The sequence below is a fragment of the Gloeophyllum trabeum genome (assembly GCF_000344685.1).
Source record: "Gloeophyllum trabeum ATCC 11539 unplaced genomic scaffold GLOTRscaffold_00001, whole genome shotgun sequence".
NCBI classification, from domain to species: domain Eukaryota; kingdom Fungi; phylum Basidiomycota; class Agaricomycetes; order Gloeophyllales; family Gloeophyllaceae; genus Gloeophyllum; species Gloeophyllum trabeum.
Genome location: NW_006920410.1, coordinates 177806 through 196896, shown reverse-complemented (window position 1 = coordinate 196896; position 19091 = coordinate 177806). Strand labels below are relative to the sequence as shown.

Below are 19091 nucleotides of genomic sequence, written 5' to 3'. Positions count from 1 at the left end.
TAAGACCAAGCGGGGTGTATTACCACGACGCCATAGGCATCCGACTTCAATCCAGGCTATTGAGAGTAGCACAATCCTCCGGGCCAGCGATGGAGAAGTTGAACGTCGCGTGCAGACCATGCACGTTGGTGAACGTAACGGGGTCTGCGCCGCCGACGTATGGCGGGTAGAGCGTGACGTTCCCTACAGATCGAGCAATATATGTCAACCGACCCTGAACGTATACGGCGACGCACCTTTGACGAAGGCGGGCGTGTCGACTGGGTGCTCGTAGTCGTACGTATGCCGCCCGCACAGCAGACTCCACCCAAACCACGTCTGGCTCGACACGTTCCTATACGCCTCCTCTCCCCACCTCGGTTCCTCCCCCTCCCCCAACGTCAGGAAATTACTTTCCACCGCACCCTTCACACTGTACGGGTACCCCCGGCCCGAGACATTGGCCGAATCGGCCGGGACAAACGTCTCGAGCGAAGTGGGCAGCCCAAACTCGACGAAGGAGCCGAAGACGTCGATCGCCTGGTCTACAAAGATGTGCGTCTTGAAGGTGAACGGCGTGGAGGGCTCCTTCGTGAGACGCGAGAGATTGGGGACTTCGAGCTTGGCTTCTTGGAAGTCGAGCTTGATGGAACCCGGACCGGTTTGAATCTCCCTTCCCAGCTCAACTATGGTGCTGGGCGGTGAGAGAAACTCGAGGAGGGGACGGTAAGATTGGCTCACTTACCTACGACTGGGACGGTGTCGTTTGGGAGGTTGGGGAAGAGCAAGGGGTCGGGTGAGAGGATGGTCTTCCATGAGGAGTAGTTCAGCAGGAGCTCCACCTGCGCGGTGAGCAGGGGGAGAATCGCGAACGTGACGTTGTACGTCCCGCTGATGGACATTCTCGCTAGCAGCCCGCGGTGGACCAGCGCAGGCCGGACCATTATAAGCATAAGCCTGGTACATGTGAAAAGAAGAGCGTGCAGGCAGATGTGGTCTGGTAGCTATTCCCAAGGTTTAGGTTAAGCGATAGGAAGCTCAAGTGATGTCTTCCTACCGGTGATGCCCATCCTTCGTAGAGCTCGAGTTGCAGCGTAATAAACACTGTAAGCTTTGAAAGTAAAGGCTAATTCTGAGGGACTTACCGACCCCAGAGGGGGCTCGCAAAACCCGCTCAGAGGTTTTCGAATTCCTTGCAATTACTCAGAGTCCGCCTAGAAATCGTCCGCGTCTGATCGCATGGCCAAAGTTTACTTGTAACGCATAGCAACGTAAAGCGAGAGTACTCGGCTCAATCACCTACTTCAGCGGTGATGTGGTTCTGCTTCAGTGCTCATGGAGGATCCTTCCAGCATCCTTGAGGACGCAGGTCAGCCACCAATCTCCTGTCAACCCAAGGCGTTGCATGGCCAGGAAAGGCAATTCCAGACAGACATGCCATCATCTGGGCATCCCGGCATTTCGCGGCTTCCAAGCAAAAGCCAAATTCGCGCCACTGGAAGACATAACGGAGGCCGTCGACATTGATGGCACTCCTACCTCTCAGTCCTCGTCCCTGCTAGACCACTGCACGACATGAGTGAAGTGAATGGGAAGGTAAAGGCGGGCGGGAAGCTGGACGTGGAAGATGAGGAGGCGAGGCAGGCTAGGATTGGTGCGTTCGTTCGCTTTCTCTCGGTGCGTCACTGGATTCATCGTACGCGCTGTGTAGAGGAGCTGTTGCAGAAAGTAAATGCCTCGTCTGGGTCTAGTACTTCCAGGCCGGGTGTTAGCGGGCTGCTGAGCGGTCCTGGTGAACGACCGCACGCCGTCGAGCCACCGAGCGAGCGTACGTCCTCACATCTGCGATTTGTACCACTACAATGGAATTGACATCTGCTGCACGAACGTCGAAAGTACTGTCCCGTGTACAGGCATTCCTTCCCGAACTCGCGGCGTCGAACGCGGAGCTCGAGACGCGTGCTCGCGAGGACCCCGGCAGCGTGGACATCGAGAATGTGAACCCCGAAGCGGGACAGTATATCGAGATGGTATGTGCACTTCCCCGCGTTTCCGATGTATACCTGACCATGTGCTTCGTTGCAGAACCTCGGCCTGGGCGTATTTGAGCAACGTCGTTCCCGCCGCCCTTCCTCATCGTCATCCTCCTCCTTATCCTCCCTCTCATCCTCCTCCAACTCCACTTCAGACCCGGGCGAGTCCTCGTCGGATTCTGACCAAGATGAGGAGGACGAAGGCGAGGACGAGGAGTCAGACGCAGACGCGTGCTCAGAGGACGGCGTATCGACGGGGCGCATACCGGCGCGACCGCGGCCGACCAGGCCGCTGCCTCGGCGGGCAAGGATTGTTGAGCTTGGGGCGCAAAGAGCAAGCTCGTTGCCGCCGCAATGATAAGGGAAGGCATCCGCCATGCTGGGCACCATGAATTTATAGCGACAAGCCGGCGCAAGATGTTGGGCGGGCAAGGGTGACATTGACAAGCTGACATGGGCATGGAGCGTCTTTTGGGTTTTTGTAGAGTCTGTCTGCGTTATTAATCACCGGTGCTAGTTGTGCCGGTTGAAAGGGTATGGATGCGATATGGCAGAACGCCATAAGTGATGCATGTTGCTGCCACACCAGTAGAGCGTTGGATAACTACTCGGGACCGGCGTAGGTCCTTGGCGTTTATCATTCATAGTTTCCATACCCCGGGCGTCTCGTTCAATCCCTGAACGTTGTTCTCGTACTCGGCGGTATCCAATTCGATCAACGGCAGTCAAACCGCTCAAGGCACGAAAACCTTATGTACAATTATACTATGTCGCTTACAGTCTCTTACAGCACTCGATCATACATTATACAGTACGGTATGTTCTGTCGAAGTCAAGTCCTTCCATTCACCGACGGCGTGACCACCTACTAGGGACGACCGCTCGGCACTAGGCGGATTCGTCATGTTACCCATCTAGCTCGCGCAGGAAGATTTTTACCGTTAACGTTTGGCTAGCGACATCGCGGGAGTACGACAGAAAGAAAGCGTATGTACCTGCCCCTTCCCCCCCTACCTTTACCCGCGGGCAGAAAGGAGAAAGGAGCGTAACAGAGGCTGACTGGCACCATCGTGAAAGGCACGGTACTGCACCGTCATGGCCGGTCTAGAATGCCCTGCTTGTATACCAGTGATTGATTGGTTGCTTGCGCGGCGGATAGCTTGGGCGCGTGGACATAAGGGGCGCTTGAGACGGCCCCTGATTGGTCGATCGCGTCGGCTGTGGAATGCTTCTGCGTTGTGGAGCTGACAGATGATTGGGGCGGGGTCTCCGGGGTGGCGGGGCGGTCGCCACCGCAGCTGTTGGTCCTCCAGCACTCCCCCGGGATAACAGTCTGTAAGTACAAGTCCACATGTGGATTCCCCCATCAATCTGTACTTGAAGCTTTCAGGCAACATTCCAGCACTTTCATTTTCCCCGCTCCTCATTTCCCCTATGTGTAATTCTGCCCCGCGTCGATCCTCTTTACCCAATCGGGCCGCATCCGAATAGGCAGATCTGGTGAGATCCCGCGCCCGATGTTGCGTTGCGCACGGCCTGTTAGACTCCATGAGCTGGGTCGGTCCATACCATTTATATGGGGCTGTCGCGCGCTGCATGCAACGGTCTACGGGCGGCGCTTATGACCTGGACCCGCCTGCTTTGCCTCCTGCCACCACCCCGCGAAGCTGCACCTGAACGTCTAACCACGAGGAACTGGAAGTATGCCGTTTGATGTTTCGAAGGCGCTGGGAGCGGTGCTCCTGGGCAGTCTCATTTCCCTGGGGTGCGTTCTGTCGTGTCGTCTGGTTTTTTTCAGGCTGCTGATCAGAGAAAAATATTTTGCAGCCTCTCTGGCATCGTCAGTATGCAATCATTCCTATACTTCAGGACCTTTCGCGCAGACTACAGGAGGGTTAAGGCCACCGTACGCTGCCGCTCCTTCTTTCCCAAGTCTGGCTGTCGAGCTGACTAAGACTTTAGGTGTCTGTCGTTTGGTAAGTTCTACGGACCGCATGATAATTTCGCGCGGAGGTGTGATACATTTGAAGGGGTTTGGACTTGTTTCATTCTGGTCTGATATGCGCAGGAGCATGGCAGTACCTCATCGAGAGCTGGGGGAATAACTCGACGCTGGACACTATCCCCATGTGAGTCCTGGCGGTTACGGTTCCAAAGTTTCCTGCACATTAATCCTTCGCCTTCCTAGACCTATAGCTGTAAGTAACGCAACTTTCAGTATTTCTGGCCGTGCTGAACACCACGCAGCTCACGATTATAGTCACCGTAAGCTTTCCATTTCTCGCATTAACGCACCGTACTCATGATCTTTCACAGGCATTCGTGACCTTCATCGTACACAGGTAAGCTTAATCTGGTATCACCCAATACCGAGTCACTCTCCTCACCCATGGACCCGATAGTTTCTTCACGCACCGCGTCCTTGTCCGTGAGCACTATTTGATCAATTGAAGACGTCTAGAGGGAGATTGATGGTCGAACCGGCAGTGAGCAAGCACAACTGGTGGATATGCGCCCCCATGGTGACCATCTCCCAGCCCCTCTCCTCTGCTGGAACGCTGACGTGACATTGAACAGTGGATTCTCGCGTTCTTCCGCTTAGGTGCGTCTTTTAGGCAGTCCCGCAGGGCTATTGATGATACTCATAAATGATTATTCTTCACCAGTGTGCGCCACAAGTACGTTCCCACTGCCCACTTCTCTCATTCCGACTTACTCAGCCTCATTCCTCATGATTCTCAGCAACGACCGGACTCATGTACGCTTATTACCTCTTCTTACCTCCGCCCCTTTTATCTCACTCCTGGTATAGGATCAGCGTCAGGAGCTTTGACACGTTCCTCAACCGGTACACCGTGCGTCCCCCTTTCCTTGTGCTTCCCGCCCGTCCTTGCCCTTCTCTAATCCGGGCGGTGGAAATGACAGTGGATATTCACCCTCGGCCTCGCTACCTCCGCCGCCGTCGACGTCCTCATCGCCGTCTCGCTGTGCTACTTCCTGCGGAGCAACCGCACCGGGTTCGGCAGGTGCATTTTCCTCCCTCCCGCTCATCTTGGGTCGTGCATGCTGACGGTTCGGGTGCTGTGTAGTATGGATTACGTGATCGACACGATCATGCTGTATACGATCAATAACGGGAGTCTCACTTCGTACGTGCCTCCCCCCTCCTTTTCACTTGCCCCGTCCCTTTTTCTCATCTGGTACCTTGCACGTAGGATATCGACTATCATTTCCCTCGTCTGCGTGAGCATCCTCTCTGATTCCATGTCACACAAACCGCACCCATTCTCAAAAATATGATAACCGTACATAGTGGCTCGCAATGCCGCACAACCTCATCTTCATGGGCTTCCACTTCGCCATCTCCAAACGTTCGTCTTTCCCCTCTTCCCGTTAATCCCCATTAATCCCTCTCTTGCTACCTATAGTCTATGCGAACTCTTTCCTCGCAACGTATGCCCACCTCCACCCACCCCACCCCGTCTTCCCGTCCACTGACACGCACATGCGACAGCTTGAACACCCGCGAGTCCCTCCGCAGCCGCGGGCAGGGCTCCTCGGAGCGGGACTACCCCATGCCCGTAATCTTCCAGGGGCGCCTCACGACGGATCGCTTCGGGGTTCGCATCCTTTCCGTTTTCTCTCCGCCCGTTTACCTCTTCTCAAGGCGTTTGGATTGCAGATGCAAAACGAGGTGACGACGCTCGACCAGCGGACGACGAAGGTACGCTCTCCCCCCCCCCCCACCTCCCCTTTCCTCATGGGTACCCTGAGCTAACAGTGCGCGTGCAGCTGCAGATCAGCGTCGAGAAGACGATCCACGTTGACGGGGACGAGGGGATGGAGCAGTCCGACGGGACTTCGCACTAGCTTTCTTGCAGATGGGGGAAGTAACTTATATATACCGTATCGTATACCTATCGACCAAGGATCTACCCTACTGCTACTACTACAGCAAGCTTGCCAGCGAGAGGTTGCGTGGTGGAATGGGAGAGGAAGGAGGACTTGTGAGTTGTGATCACTCTCGTTTGTCGTTTATCGTTATCCACCCGTTGAATGTACTGTTACTATACAAAAGAGAGAGAAAGGACAGGCATGTAACAGGAAATCGGACGGCATGGGACAGTATGGGCGAACAGGGTCAAATTAAACAACGGCGGTGCAAATTACGAGTCCTGAGGCCTCAGGACTCGTATCATGCCATGCTTGCAATGGCCCACTTCCGCAAGTTGGTACATGACTTCGGTGTCGATGCCTGCCTTCACATTGCTGCAGGCTCTGGTGTCGCCACGAAGATAGCAGACAGGAAGAAACTGGTCCGCGAAACTACATTCGAGGACGACAATACGAGCGAACATCATACACGGAGGCAAGAGCCGGGAAGATGACGAACCGGGGGTAAGATGGTCATTCAGCATCGCCCGGAACTGTACGAAAGAAGCGATAAAGTGGTCGCATCGTAGCCTTGTTATGCAGATGCGAGGCGCAAATGATCCATCGGGGAAGCGTGAATTTGACGTACCATCTACAAGCAGACCCGAGATATGCATGCTCCATGGAAAGGAGGGGTGCCATTCATCGCTTAACATTCTCGTGTAATGGATGTACATTTACTGTTGTTTTTAAGTGCGAATGGAAACTACGACAGCGGCGCGATGGACGCGGTATGGTATGGTATATGAAGCAACGGATATAATTATGAGCGTAACCATCAGAACAAAACAAGTCCCCAACACTACGTTCCTCCTCCCTCCTCTCCCTTCGCCGCAGGCGGTCTCCCGCCCCTACACCTCCCCACCACACCCCGAACCAACCACACCGCCCCCCTGCCCAGCCTCCACGCCACCCACAACAAGTACTGGCTCGAGACCAGCACGCCCGCCAGGAAGCACACGACGACGCTCGCGGTCGGCCAGACGTCGAACGCGACAGCGCAGAGGAAGAGGAGGAGCGCGACGGCGGAGAGGACGAGGCAGAGCGCGGGAAGGCGGCAGGTGAGACAGAAGGCGATGTAGTTGTCCCAGATGCCGAGGGCGCGGGTCTGGTGTGGCATTAGTGAGGCGCACAATGGGATGAGCAGGGTGACGTGCACCTGGAACTTCTGCGGGTCCGTACAATTGTACTGCAATATCAGCCACGCGTCGATCGCGAGCCCGAGCCCCGCCGCGAGCCCGCCTGCCGCGACTGCGTGCTGCGCCAGCCCGTCGACGCGGAAGATGGCGTCGGGGGAGAGGCCGAATACGGTTGCGTCGATCCTGTCGTCCACATCATCAGTGGACTTTCTCTTCGTGGTACTACCAAAAGTATGGGTTAGGGACTTACGCAGCTAACGCGATCAGCTATGTACACAGCACAGGTCATAATGAGTGCAAGGAAGAAAATGGGTCACAAGCAACACGAACCGAAGCCCCAACGTAATTCCACTCGGCCTGCAAGTCGCGCATGACGCGCTCGATCGCGTCGAACCCGCCTGCGTCGTTCAGGCGGTGGTACGGCGAGATCGCGTCGAGGAAGCCCGTGCCGAAGTCGGAAGAGCGCTTGGAGAGAACTGAGACGTGGTCGGAGTATTGGGCGTATTGGGGGAGGAAGGAGGGGGCGAACCATGGCCAGGTCTGCCTTTCGGAGTCGGAATCAATGGGGGGATCGAGGTCGGCCAGGAACGAGGGTTGGTCGCCATCCAGGAAGGAAGTCGGATGGGAAGTAGAAGAGGGCTCAAGGTCGAGTTCGAGGTCGGACCCGGAGGAGAGGGGCGAGTCCTCGGAGTATTCGCTGTCGGAGAAGAGGTGGTACCCGCGTGGCTTCTTCCGGCGGCGGCGAAGAGTAGTCGTTGAGGCCGTCGGCTCGGGCTGCGTGATAGGGTCATCGAACGGCTTCGGGTCGGAGGTAACGCTCAAGGTGTCAGAGAGGGCGCCTTCCGCTATTATACCAGCGCGCATCAGAAACAAGGGAGTCAGAATATGGTGAGGCTGAGCAGTGTGAGGATACCGAAAGGGACGTACAAATGGGCGAGGACAGCTCCTCCGAGAACGTTGACCGGCGCGAGAGTAGGAGATGAGATGGGGGTTCGAGGCGGACATGTAGATGCGCATGGGGCTGAACGGACTTGCCAGAGCCGTTCGAGTTAGACCGCCGCGCAGTCAGGGTCAGAGCCGTCAAGCGTATCTCAGCCACTAGGCTCGATGTCAGGACTCGGGGGTGACGGTGGAAGGGCCTTGAAGGGTAGGAACGCACCTCTGCTAGTGTCTTGACGCGCGAGGATGTCCCCCAAGGACGTGCTCGCCTTTGCGAGCACACTCCTCCGCTTCGACTTTTTCTTCGTCTTGGACTGGCAGCAGATCTCAAAGTCCACCCGGGAGTCGTGAGACGCGTCGTGACTGTGTACATTCCATAAATTCGCAGATCAACTCAATTAGTGAACATAGCAGAATGGGAGCATATGGACGCACATTAAATGGGGTATTTTGAGGTTCGGATTCTGCCCGTCTACACCGAGCATGACCTCCGGGTAGGGCACGTCGTCCACCGCGAGCTGCACGATCGGCCGCCATGATTTCTCCTGCTTCAGCTGCCGCACATTGTGGGTTCGGACCACTAGTGGCACGAGTTTGCGTGAATAAAAGCAAGTTCCGGAGAAGGAACGCGGGGTATATTTACCAGTTAGCCGCCAGGCCCGTCTGCGCAGTCGAGTTAGACATTGACAGACAATGTCGAGGCGATTACGGACTCACTCGGGCGCGTCAAATAATGTCATGCTGGTGAATGGAACTATAACGATGTACGCGGGTTACCAGCTGCCAAAGCGACATCTGGCATATTTGAAGACGACCAGAGGCGGTGTGGTGATCATGAAGGCATGCTATGTCTGATGGCTGTGCAGTTTCTCTTTGCCCACCACCGTCATCCTTTGCTTGACATACTAAGTATAAGCTGGCGCTATTCCTAATGGATGCTATCTGCATTCTCAATCAAGTTCTGTTGAGCGGTCTGTTTGAGTTCTATCACCTCAGCCACGGTACGGCAAGATGCTGTCCATTACGAGTATCTTGAGCGCGCAGCAACCGGTACGGATCGAAAACTCAAGGATGCGGTCAGGCAATTACATGGCTAATGTTGCAGTAGCTGCGGAATGCAAGGTGGCACTCATGCTACCGTCAATGCTCGGAATAGAAGATGCGGACTACGATGATGCTGATGACTGGAACGGCTAGCACTGTCTACGACTGTCTAACAGTTAATCTTGCTAAAAGACGACTTGTGGGGCGTTGCACTGGTTCCAACGACTCGGGTATGCGCCATGCCCCACGCCCCAGAGCTAGCTTCTTCCGTCTGGTGTAGAGTCGGTGCATATGGCTTCCGGGAGCTAGTATGCCTTTGCTCATGGGGCGTATGTGGATGTCTTGTAATCTTGCGATCCTTCTCCTCACCAACAGAACTGTGTTTTCCAAGGAGGTACCTCTGGAAACGGCCGTCCACGCGACACCCATGCCGAGGTGGAACGTCGGGTCCTGTGGCAAGGACAGCGTCTCGCTAGACAGTTGCTCGTCCACTAAGTCTTATTTCGCAAGCCTACCTTGGAGCCACTTCTTGGTTCTGTGCGCGCTGGCGCTTGCTGATCTCTTTTTGGAAGGGCTCACTATGTCCATGTTCATCTCTGTGTAGTCGCCGAAGACCCATCCCTGGCCATTAGTATGCGTGATTCTGCCGCTACTGGCGCGATACTTCCCGTTCTCTCGAGCTCCACGACGGCAGTTCTTAACCCTGGATGATAGCTTGTCTCTTGTTACATATGATCGTGCGGACCAGTGGCGCCTGTGTTGCACAGGATTGGCGTCCTGATATGCCTTGGCTAGTGCAAGTGCAAGATAGCTGATCAACGTACCGCGAGCCTGAGGTGTTCAGTATCAAAACGTAACTACTCTGGCCTGACTTCGCTTTAGTGACTGTTGGCGTTTGAGGTTGCAAGCAAAGTGCGGCATCATGCGTCCAATCTTTTCCTGCTATCGCTGCTGCTGTCGGCTGCCGTCTCGCTTTTTCGACCTATCGGTGTCTACCAACTCAATCCATATCCAAGCGGCGCACCACTGCGCTACGACTCCGCTTCGCCCTGGCTGGACCTCAGGGACGTTTCTCCGAGCTCGTGAGGGTCACTAATGGTCACACCTGGCTTACCCCAACGATACTCGCAGCTTCTAAAGCTTGGAGAATCATGGCGACTGTCCTTATCTCGCGTGCTGGTCGGAAGGAGGATGCTCAGCAGCTTACTGGGCCAAGGGCCACTGCACAGCTATGCCTTCCCACGGCCTATGTTCCCAATTTGGTAATTGTTGTAAAAGTAGGGGTGCGTCCTTTGATCATCTTCAATTTCGAGGGTTTATCCAGCGTCCCTTGTCCAAATAAGGATGAACATCGTTAGCCAAAGAGCGAAAATATGGATCCATATGGACCTCGATGCGTCCATCTCGTTCCATATGGATCCATAGTCGTCGCGCTTGGTGGACGGATGGACCGGCGCCGGACCAAGCGCCGCTCATTTTTGGGATTCGATGCATGAATTAGGTGGTTAAGGGTGTTCCCATGGTATCAAGCGGCAATGCCCAAATAAACGTCAACAGCGGCCGACCAAGTTCATATTTTGTACTGTGGCTGCATCCGCCCTCTTACTCTCGTCAAGCTTCAAGCTCAAGCGTCGTCTCCCTTCTTATTGGATGTCCGCACTCATACGTCGTGCCCTCAGTACTGGCCTCAGCGATGGCATCGGCTGCCTCAGCAAGATTCCGCTGCCCTCGCTCTCGCTCCCACTACTCTTCGCCTCGCCACGGCGCAGGACAGGCAGGTCACTGGATGCCTTGCCTATCGACATACTCGTGAACGAGATTTTTGAGGAGTTGGAACTTCGAGACGTGTTGACTCTGCGAGCGGTACGTCGACGACTGTTCATCCCTCCCGGCTCGCACGTTGACCTTCTCGCCTGCACACAGGTCAACAAAGCCCTCTACAGAGTGACGATGGAGAGCGTGATTTGGAAGCGTTTCCTCCGTCGCTACCATGGCCCGCTCCCGCCTCTGCCGCCCACCTCGCGTCACAACTTCGGCAACATGAGGGGTATTGAGGCGGAGCGCATCCTTGCGCGCGCGATGTCGTTCGATAAAAATTGGTGCGGCCTTGCACCGCAGGCGTGGTACATCGAAGAAATACGCGCGTGGTTCCAGATCTACACCATCGCCTTCCTCCCGGGCGGCCATTACGCCGTGGCGTCCGCGTCCAACGCCGCGCGCAATAAGTGGTACATTCTGCTCTATGGCCTGGACTATGGGTGGAAGGGCTGCTATCCGCTCACGACGGTCCAAACACCCTCGAAGGCTTTCGAAATCACGGCCAAGTACATGTACATCAACTACCAGCACGGCATCGTCGTCTCGTATACGTGGAGACAGTACCGCGACGGCTTGGGAGGGGACGCATCCATGCTTTCGGGTAAGTACGATATGCCCGAGGACGAGCTCAATTACGAGAATGTCACCATGTTCACGTCCCTGGCGACTCTGGAGCGCCTCGTCGACGTGCATGCCAAGTTCATGCCGGGTACTCCGGCATATCACGACGTTGTGGACGCCCTCCCTCCGCCATTCAAGAAGCTCGCCATTACCCGCTCCACTTCGGCGCTGCATTCTCCATCACTTGATCACCTTGACGGACAACCACATGTAACCCTCATCCGTCGACCAAATTTTATTTTGATCAAGAACCTAGCGGTGCTGGATGCTCCAGCATATGAGATTGAATGTCTTCCCGACCTACACAATTATAACTACTTTGTCGGTGTTTCCTTCAACTCAGTTGTCAGCTTCTAATACGATGGGTGATTCTATTCACAGGTTCAAACGATCCTTGCGTTTAAGCACATCCCATTCGAGAGGACGTTGTTCGTGGTAAAGCGCCTGACCCGCCGTATCATGAATAACAAGGTGGTCCGCAAGTACTCGTTCGAGACGTACAGAATGGAGTATACTCAGAGTCGGCGAGCCCTTGCTGAATGGGATGAGACCAAGGTGTTAGACGGCGACGTCGGCAGTGTCCACATATCGGAGCTGCATTATCCTTACTACGACGACAATTCTGGCCAACTGGATGTAAAAGATGACAAGTTCCTTGTTCCTCCGACGGTATACGTTTATGTCAAATGCAACAATCCCGAGGAGATGCGTGTATACGAGGTCCGGCCGGAGCTCGTCAATCCCGACGACGACCCGCGATTTATGGATCCACTACTCAGTCATGCTTCCAATATGAAGGACAAGCGTCTCATGCTATATCCAGATCATCGGTACGTATTCCCCGCCGAAGAAGTGCACAAGTTCGACTATGGCGGGATATTCGGGTCTCCTGTCATTCTTCCGGGAAACGGGCGTGCCTTGGTAATGACTGTCGAACCGGGCGACCGCTCGGATGCCCCGCCTCTTAAAGATCTTTGGAGCTACATCAAGCCGGATGAGAATATAGATATCGTGGAGAATACGCACTTCTGGCACCGCTTTTCACCTATTCAAGCAAAGGGAGACCGAGGTGAGAAGTGGGTAACGAGTCTAGTAATACCGGGACATCACTTGGAGTGGTTCAGGAAGCAGGGTGTTCAAACTATAGCCTGGGACGAGACTATTGGTAGGGTCGCCATCTGCGCGAAGGATGACCCTCGCATCTTCATCTTTGACTTTGCTGAGACTCCGCGGACCGGTGAGTGCTTTTGTCAGTTGCAATGGCCAGTTGTCTGACGTGACATTTCCTAGACCCTATGGGCGAAAGGGTCTGAGCTCAACCACGTTTTAAAGGCACATGTTACGATCTTCAGTTCCTCGCTTGCTACAGAAATGCGGACTTCCGATTCATCCGTCCACTCATTATCGCAGTTCATTGTCGTATCGAACCTGATCACTCCTTTCAATTTATTTGTATCGATATCGCTATATCATTCACCGTCGTTTTCGCACTGCGCATCGCTGCATCTAACAGGCCTCTCCTTTAGTTACTTTGTAATTCATGTCATGTAATGTAATGCATTGAATACAAATACCCTGTCTTGCAATATGGCACGATGATGAGACTAGAGATGAACGAAAGAGAGGATACTACAAGAACAAGCCCGCTCTGGGATTACAGGAATAAAAAGCACAAACCAATGGGTGCTATAAACATAATAGTAACAGCAAACTTCGAAGATCAACCACTCTATCACGGGAGATGGGATACGTCAACACATCCAGCGTCCATAGGCGCTTGCAGCTGTCCCCCCGCGCACACTAACTGCTGTACCCCACGGGCGGCGTGAACGCACTCGGGGGCGGCGGAGGCGACGATACGTCTTTCTCCTTATCGTGCCCCTTGTCTCTTTTGCGCCCGAAGGAAAGCATAGTCCCGGTGATGCTGAGCTTCCTCGACGCACGCTTCCACGTTGTGCCGGCCGTGCCAGAGCTGTTCGTCGGTGACATAATCCCTGGGGCGTCGAAGTCAGCATTCGCATGCGCCGACTGCGGCCGCCGCCTATAGGGATCGTCCTTCTCCTGGCCCTCTCTCGAAATCTCTCGCAACCTGTTAGGGGTGAGCGGAGGCAAAGACGGCATAGGCTCGGACGGGGCTGCTCTGGGCGACGGCGTCGCGCCTGCCGTGGATGGCCTCGCTGGTATCTTTCCTGGCGTAGGGAGCGGCAACTCAGGTAGCGGTCTCCGCCTCGCCGTGCTCCCGCTTCTTCTTGGTATGTGATTGCGCGGCGATACAGGCGAGCTGGGCACGGAGGCAGCGGCAGACAGCAGAGGCGGCGCGGGAAGGTCTGTCCGTGGCGGGACTGGCGGCACATCCGGAACCTTCGCGCTCGCATGGCTATGCGAATGCGTCTGCGAGTGCGTCTGAGAGCCCAGGCTCGACGTCGTCGCCAGCAGATCCGGCGGCGTGGGCGACATCGACTCCGTCCGGTCGAACCCAGACGAAGGACTCGACCCAAGGTGCCGATCCGACGAACTCTGCTGATGCTGGTGCTTGCTCCCGGCAGTCTTAAACCACGAGCTCGGGCTCATCGGCGTGACCGAGCCCGCCGTGCCAGGCCTCTCGCCCTCCTCCCCTCCCCCGCCCACGCGCGCGCTCTTCCGCCTAAACCATGTGCTCGGCTTCTTCTCCGGAAGACGCTCCCGCTCCCTCTCCTTCCCGGATGCATACCCATTTGTGCTGCTCTTCGGCGAACTCGGCGGCAAGACCGGTGGGCTGAGCGGCGACATCCCCATCCCGAACCCGACCGCGACGTGCTCCAGTCCGGGGGACGACGGCGGCCGCGAGCTCCCGCCATTGGCGAGCGCGCTCGCGCTGGCCTTCCGCTTCGTGGCGCTAGTCCCAGTGCCATCCGGCCTGATCGTCGTGCTGGGCGAGTGACGGATGTGGAAGCGGCCCTTGTCCTTGTCCCTGTCACGCCCACTCGTTGTACTAGCGCTCGTCGTGCTCGGGCTGATTTCACCTGCCAACGGGCTCCCGGGCGGGGGTATCTGCACACTCAGCGGCTGCATCGACATAGGCACAGGGGAGCCCGGCGCGGAACTGACACCGTCCTCATGCTCCCCCGCCCCGGTCACCTTGATACTCACACCAGGCGCATCCTCCCCGCCCAAACCGGGCGGCACGACCGGGCCCTCCTCCTCCGCTCGCGCCTCCTTCTGGCTCTCCTGCACCTTGATCCCGAGCGCGCGGAAGTCGATGTCGACCGCCTGGTAGTACAGCACGTACGCCGCGCCCGCGGGGTTCTCGCCGAAGTACTTGGGGATGTCCGCCTCGCGGATAGTGTCAACGGACTCGTCATCGAACACGTACCACTGTGCGCGCGACTTGACGATTGTGATGTAGTGTCCGTGGTGCGGGCCGCTGCGAGGAAGGGTCAGCCACGGTCGATTGTGTTTACGGAGTGCGAGGACTCACTTCCCGATGTGCACGACCACCGCAAAGAGCTCGTACAGCCGATCCGCGCTCGGCTCTGCATCGTCCACCGTGTTGAACAGCCGCAGCTCAAGCGGGAACGCGACGCGGTAGCTCAGCTTGATGTACTTGCCGAGGGATTCTTGGTACTTGAACCGCTTGAGATGAAGTGCCAGCACAGGCGGAAGGATTTTGATTTTCATGCTGCATGGCAAGTCAGTGTCGATCGAACAAGAGGCTGAATGACCACCAACCGCTTCTCCGCCTCCTGCAGCCCGCAACAGCTGTCGCAGAAGAACTTATTCCGCTGGCAGAGCATCTCGGACGCGCTGAACTGGCGCAGGCACGCCGTCAGCGACGAGTTCTGCTCGATGTCGATCGACAGGTCCAGGAAGGACTCCGAGCGCGAGGACACCGTCTCGCACGTCAGGCACCGCGTCTCGCTCGTGAGCACGCCCTCGAACAGCCTGTGCACGAGTGTCTGCGCTGACATGTGCTGTGAGGAAGTGATCGTCGGCGCTGCGGTGGAGGATAGGGTTGTTATCGAGGTCGACACTACGCATACGTCAGGATAAGCGGTGAATAGGACAAGACAGGCCCAGTGGTCAAGAGTGATACAGTGACGCAGTACTCACGGTCCTCGATGTGCCCGTTCCCATTTCCATTCTCCTTTGAAGGGCCAGGGACGAGCCCTGCTCTCCGGTCCTCCTCCATCTCCTCCACTATTCGATTCAGTAAGAAGTTGAGGAATTCGTGGGCATCTTGGTGCATCGTCGACCTAGATCATACCATTTCGGACAGCACACAGAAAGCAATGGTCAGCATCAGAATACTGAATTCTCGCAGCGGCTGAATAAAATGAAAGAATGCAACGAAGCTAGAATCAGGCCAGAGAGAATGAAGGTAAAAAACAAAGGCTAGAGAGAATGAGAGTGAAAAGACAGATAATGAAGCAGAATGAAGCTTTTGGGGAAGAGAGAAGGAGAGAGTCAGGGAGAACGAAGCTAAACTCGAGAGAACAGAGGTAGGATCATACGGAAGAGAAGAATGAAGGTAAAAGCGTGCACGAGAAGTCGACGCGGAAAGATAGAGACAATGAAGCAAGAATTGAGGGAGGGAGAATGAAGCCTTTTCTTTGAGAGAATAGAGCGTGTTCGATAGGATTTAAACCACAGAATTTTCGGAAATATCTCCAACGGCGCGCAGACCGGTGAGATCGAGAACAGCTATTGGCCATTCCGGGATCAAAATCCGTGGTTTCAACCCCACCAAATTCTCCCTGATGACTTTTGAAGGTTGGATGAAAGATGAACAGAGAATGAAGTCGTGACCGAGAGAGCAGACCCATGGGCACAACATCATAAGAAAGTGAGAGAGAGGTGATGAATCACCAAGGTGGGATTTTGAGACAGAAAAAGAGGAAAAAGCAAGAATCCAGGAACGGAAAAGAGCGAGACTCTCACCGAAACAACTCATTCAGCTCCTTCAGCTTATCGATGAACGCGCGGGGCGCGACGGTGCCCTTATCCGCCGGGTTCCCGGAAATATACAAGAACAAGCTGCGCAGCGCGCTGAAGAGCGTCGGGGGTGTCTCCGCCTGCGGCGTGCTGGACGAGGAGAACTTGCGCTGGGAGGTGCCGGGGCGCTTCGGTTGCGGCGCGGCTGCGGCTGAGGACAAGGGCGACTGTGCGGGGGGTGAGGAAGCGGGCGGCGGCGGGGCGACGGGGTATGTGGGGGCGGCATGGTCGGGGTATTGGATGACGAGGTCGCGGAAGGGTGCGCAGAAGTAGAGCGCTTGCAGGACGGAGTTGGCGTAGCTGGTCGAGGCAAGGAATAGTCTCAGCAGGTCAAATAACGCAAGCCCAGAACAAATAGCGTACCAAGTGTTTCCAAACTAAATAATGATAGCATATGGGGCGGTCATGAACTCATACAAAGATAAAAGCCAAGAGTAAGACTAGGCGCACGTTTTCCAAGCCAAACTGCTTGCAATCCGCTGGGCTAATGACATGCACTGACCCCTTCGCCGGTGTGCCTGTGCTGGGCCTGGCTGCCTGCTGCTGGCTGCTCGACTGGGCAGCCCCCGCGCTGTTCGCCCCGCCGAACTGGATCCTTGTCCATTTTCCTATAGCCATCGGGTGCGGCGTGCACTATGCCAGGGAGATGGTATATGTCGTGGAATTACGCCAAGGCAATTAGCGGAATAATAGCTTGAAATCGTCGGCAACGAAAAGCTCTAGCAAGGGCGGCCAGCGCTGTGGGGAACGAGGAGCAGAGCGTCGAGGACAGGCTGGCGGACGCTCAGTGTATGCGTTCAGGCACGCCTGACCAACCACTTGAGCGTATACTGTGGATGCAATCGACGTGGGTTCGGCGGTCCGCGCGTCGCACAGCGTGACTGCGTAGCTACCACGTGGTAGCACGGAGCGCCTCGCGGCGAAGCCTGATAACTGCGCGAGAATGTTATACAGTAGTTCCTTTTCTTTGCGCAGAGGGTAAAGAGAAAGAGGAATAAGACACAAAGCCTGCCACAACGCAGCATCTCACTGATAATCCGAGGTGTCGCTGGTAGTAAGGACCCCGAGGATCTCCTCGATATCGACTGGAGCGGCCTCTACTTCGCTCGGAACGCCACTTGAAGGACACCCACATGCTCGCTAAAGTCTCTTAGCTGATCGTCATTTATCCTTGGCCACGAAAGACTACACGCCTTCCAAATGATGACTTGCTTTTCATATTTGGCATACTCTACGGGCTCTTGACTTTATCCCGCCCAATGTGCTGTCAATGCCTCTCGTTATCGCCGGTGCGCGTGCCCGCAATATCTCGTACGCCAAGCGAACCCTCTCATTTATACCACGTTCATTGAGCATTTCAGTCTGGTTCATACCTTTCTAATGCCGCATTACTAACTGCTCGAAGACAGGACATCTGGATATCTGCCCGGAGCCATGCAGCCATAGACGCGCTCCCCTGGGTCCTTGGCCACCTCCTCCCGTAGCAGCTTTCCCACACCGGGTGCACTGAGAACGAGTGGCCAATCGGGACCGCCCTTCTGACCAGGCACTGAGAGATGCGGCTACGGCTTCCTCGGACCCGATTCACGATTCTCATCTGCTACGCCCCGGTTGCGTGAACGGTATACTCGCCGGTGCTAGCCATGTAGGATAGTACAAAGGCTGGTCACTAGCCTCGGGCCGTTGAGCTCTGCCTTTCGGCATGAGTATAGTACTTATGATTATCGGGATAACTTCCTATCCAGGCTGAAGAGCAGTTCACTCGTCTTATGGAGGAGTTGATCATGATACGGCTGGCGGCAACCACAAGTAAATCTCGGAACAAACAGGCCCCCCGCGTCCCGGTGCTGTACTTGGCGCAGCAGCGTCAATCATATCAACGATCCCTCTGCCTTCCTGACTTAGCACTCCCACCTAGAAACATGGCTGATCTGCTCGTCGGGGCCCGCTGCGCATGCTTCTCATCTGAGGCTTACTTCATCCTCCGACCTCACCTGCGGTCCGATATCAACCTCTACTATAGCTAGTGAATAATGAAAAGAGAGATCGGGCAGTGCAGAGTGCGTCGTCAGAATCGCGGAGAAAACGAAGCGTCGCACGAGGAGAGGCGGACATACGTCATGCTCATACTTACACGCATATCCCCCGGGCCGAAGGCCTATCCCTCGATTCTGACCAGGGCCGTGAATCCTAGCTATCGCCCAATCAGTGTCTAAGACACTTTCTGCGAATGCCTTGTGTACTTCCAGTGAGTGTCTTGGATGCTTCCAACGATACACTTCCGAGGAGTGCCTTGGATACTTCCAGCAAATGTCTTGGGCACTTCCAACGAGTGCCTTGGGCACTTCCGATGAGTATCTTCGGCTCCTTCAACGATTGTCTTGGGTGAAGGTATAGAGGACACTCCGCAAGAGTGCCTGGAACACTATATGCGAGCACCTGGGATACTTCATGCGAGTGCCTTGGACACTTTCCACAGGTGCCTTGGATACTTCCTTTGAGCGCCTGGATATTTAGGGATGTCTAAGACACTACTGACCAGTGTTTAGGGCACTTGCAAGGAGTGTCTAGGGCAATTGCGACAAGTGCATAGGGCACTTGCGATGAGTGTCAA

General features: G+C 55.5%; 6 protein-coding genes across 6 annotated transcripts; 3 read left to right on the top strand and 3 right to left on the bottom strand.

The window, feature by feature from the left end:
* Positions 1 to 881, bottom strand: GLOTRDRAFT_118453 (uncharacterized protein; the record flags this gene model as incomplete). The annotated part of the gene is made up of 3 exons (XM_007862301.1): positions 1 to 183; positions 237 to 665; positions 725 to 881. The coding sequence occupies 3 exons, from the start codon at positions 879 to 881 to the stop codon at positions 47 to 49; spliced, it is 723 nt and encodes a 240-aa protein (XP_007860492.1). The 3' UTR covers positions 1 to 46.
* A 628-nt stretch (positions 882 to 1509) lies between these two features.
* On the top strand, positions 1510 to 2770 carry GLOTRDRAFT_118452 (uncharacterized protein). Its single transcript, XM_007862300.1, has 4 exons — positions 1510 to 1633; positions 1691 to 1807; positions 1876 to 2009; positions 2065 to 2770. Exons 1-4 carry the CDS (start codon positions 1555 to 1557, stop codon positions 2368 to 2370), a joined length of 636 nt encoding a protein of 211 aa, XP_007860491.1. The 5' UTR covers positions 1510 to 1554; the 3' UTR covers positions 2371 to 2770.
* Positions 2771 to 3598: 828 nt separating this feature from the next.
* On the top strand, positions 3599 to 6818 carry GLOTRDRAFT_97407 (uncharacterized protein). The gene is made up of 21 exons (XM_007862299.1): positions 3599 to 3777; positions 3840 to 3918; positions 3975 to 3988; positions 4043 to 4141; positions 4201 to 4210; positions 4260 to 4277; positions 4329 to 4354; positions 4415 to 4440; positions 4500 to 4534; positions 4590 to 4614; positions 4679 to 4690; positions 4755 to 4770; positions 4825 to 4867; positions 4938 to 5038; positions 5102 to 5161; positions 5228 to 5255; positions 5326 to 5383; positions 5441 to 5465; positions 5527 to 5632; positions 5695 to 5736; positions 5805 to 6818. The coding sequence occupies exons 1-21, from the start codon at positions 3716 to 3718 to the stop codon at positions 5880 to 5882; spliced, it is 963 nt and encodes a 320-aa protein (XP_007860490.1). The 5' UTR covers positions 3599 to 3715; the 3' UTR covers positions 5883 to 6818.
* On the bottom strand, positions 6748 to 8796 carry GLOTRDRAFT_134768 (uncharacterized protein; the record flags this gene model as incomplete). The annotated part of the gene is made up of 9 exons (XM_007862298.1): positions 8741 to 8796; positions 8667 to 8686; positions 8459 to 8603; positions 8244 to 8386; positions 8012 to 8182; positions 7415 to 7929; positions 7335 to 7351; positions 7105 to 7267; positions 6748 to 7053 (listed from the first exon to the last, which is right to left on the bottom strand). Exons 1-9 carry the CDS (start codon positions 8761 to 8763, stop codon positions 6748 to 6750), a joined length of 1503 nt encoding a protein of 500 aa, XP_007860489.1. The 5' UTR covers positions 8764 to 8796.
* Positions 8797 to 10717: 1921 nt separating this feature from the next.
* Positions 10718 to 12819, top strand: GLOTRDRAFT_123747 (uncharacterized protein; the record flags this gene model as incomplete). The annotated part of the gene is made up of 4 exons (XM_007862297.1): positions 10718 to 10930; positions 10991 to 11827; positions 11888 to 12743; positions 12797 to 12819. The coding sequence occupies 4 exons, from the start codon at positions 10718 to 10720 to the stop codon at positions 12817 to 12819; spliced, it is 1929 nt and encodes a 642-aa protein (XP_007860488.1).
* Positions 12820 to 13023: 204 nt separating this feature from the next.
* Positions 13024 to 17095, bottom strand: GLOTRDRAFT_118450 (cysteine proteinase; the record flags this gene model as incomplete). Its single annotated transcript, XM_007862296.1, has 7 exons — positions 13024 to 14909; positions 14964 to 15164; positions 15215 to 15515; positions 15596 to 15738; positions 16424 to 16777; positions 16841 to 16854; positions 16928 to 17095. 7 exons carry the CDS (start codon positions 17093 to 17095, stop codon positions 13307 to 13309), a joined length of 2784 nt encoding a protein of 927 aa, XP_007860487.1. The 3' UTR covers positions 13024 to 13306.
* Between the last annotated feature and the right edge of the window lie 1996 nt (positions 17096 to 19091).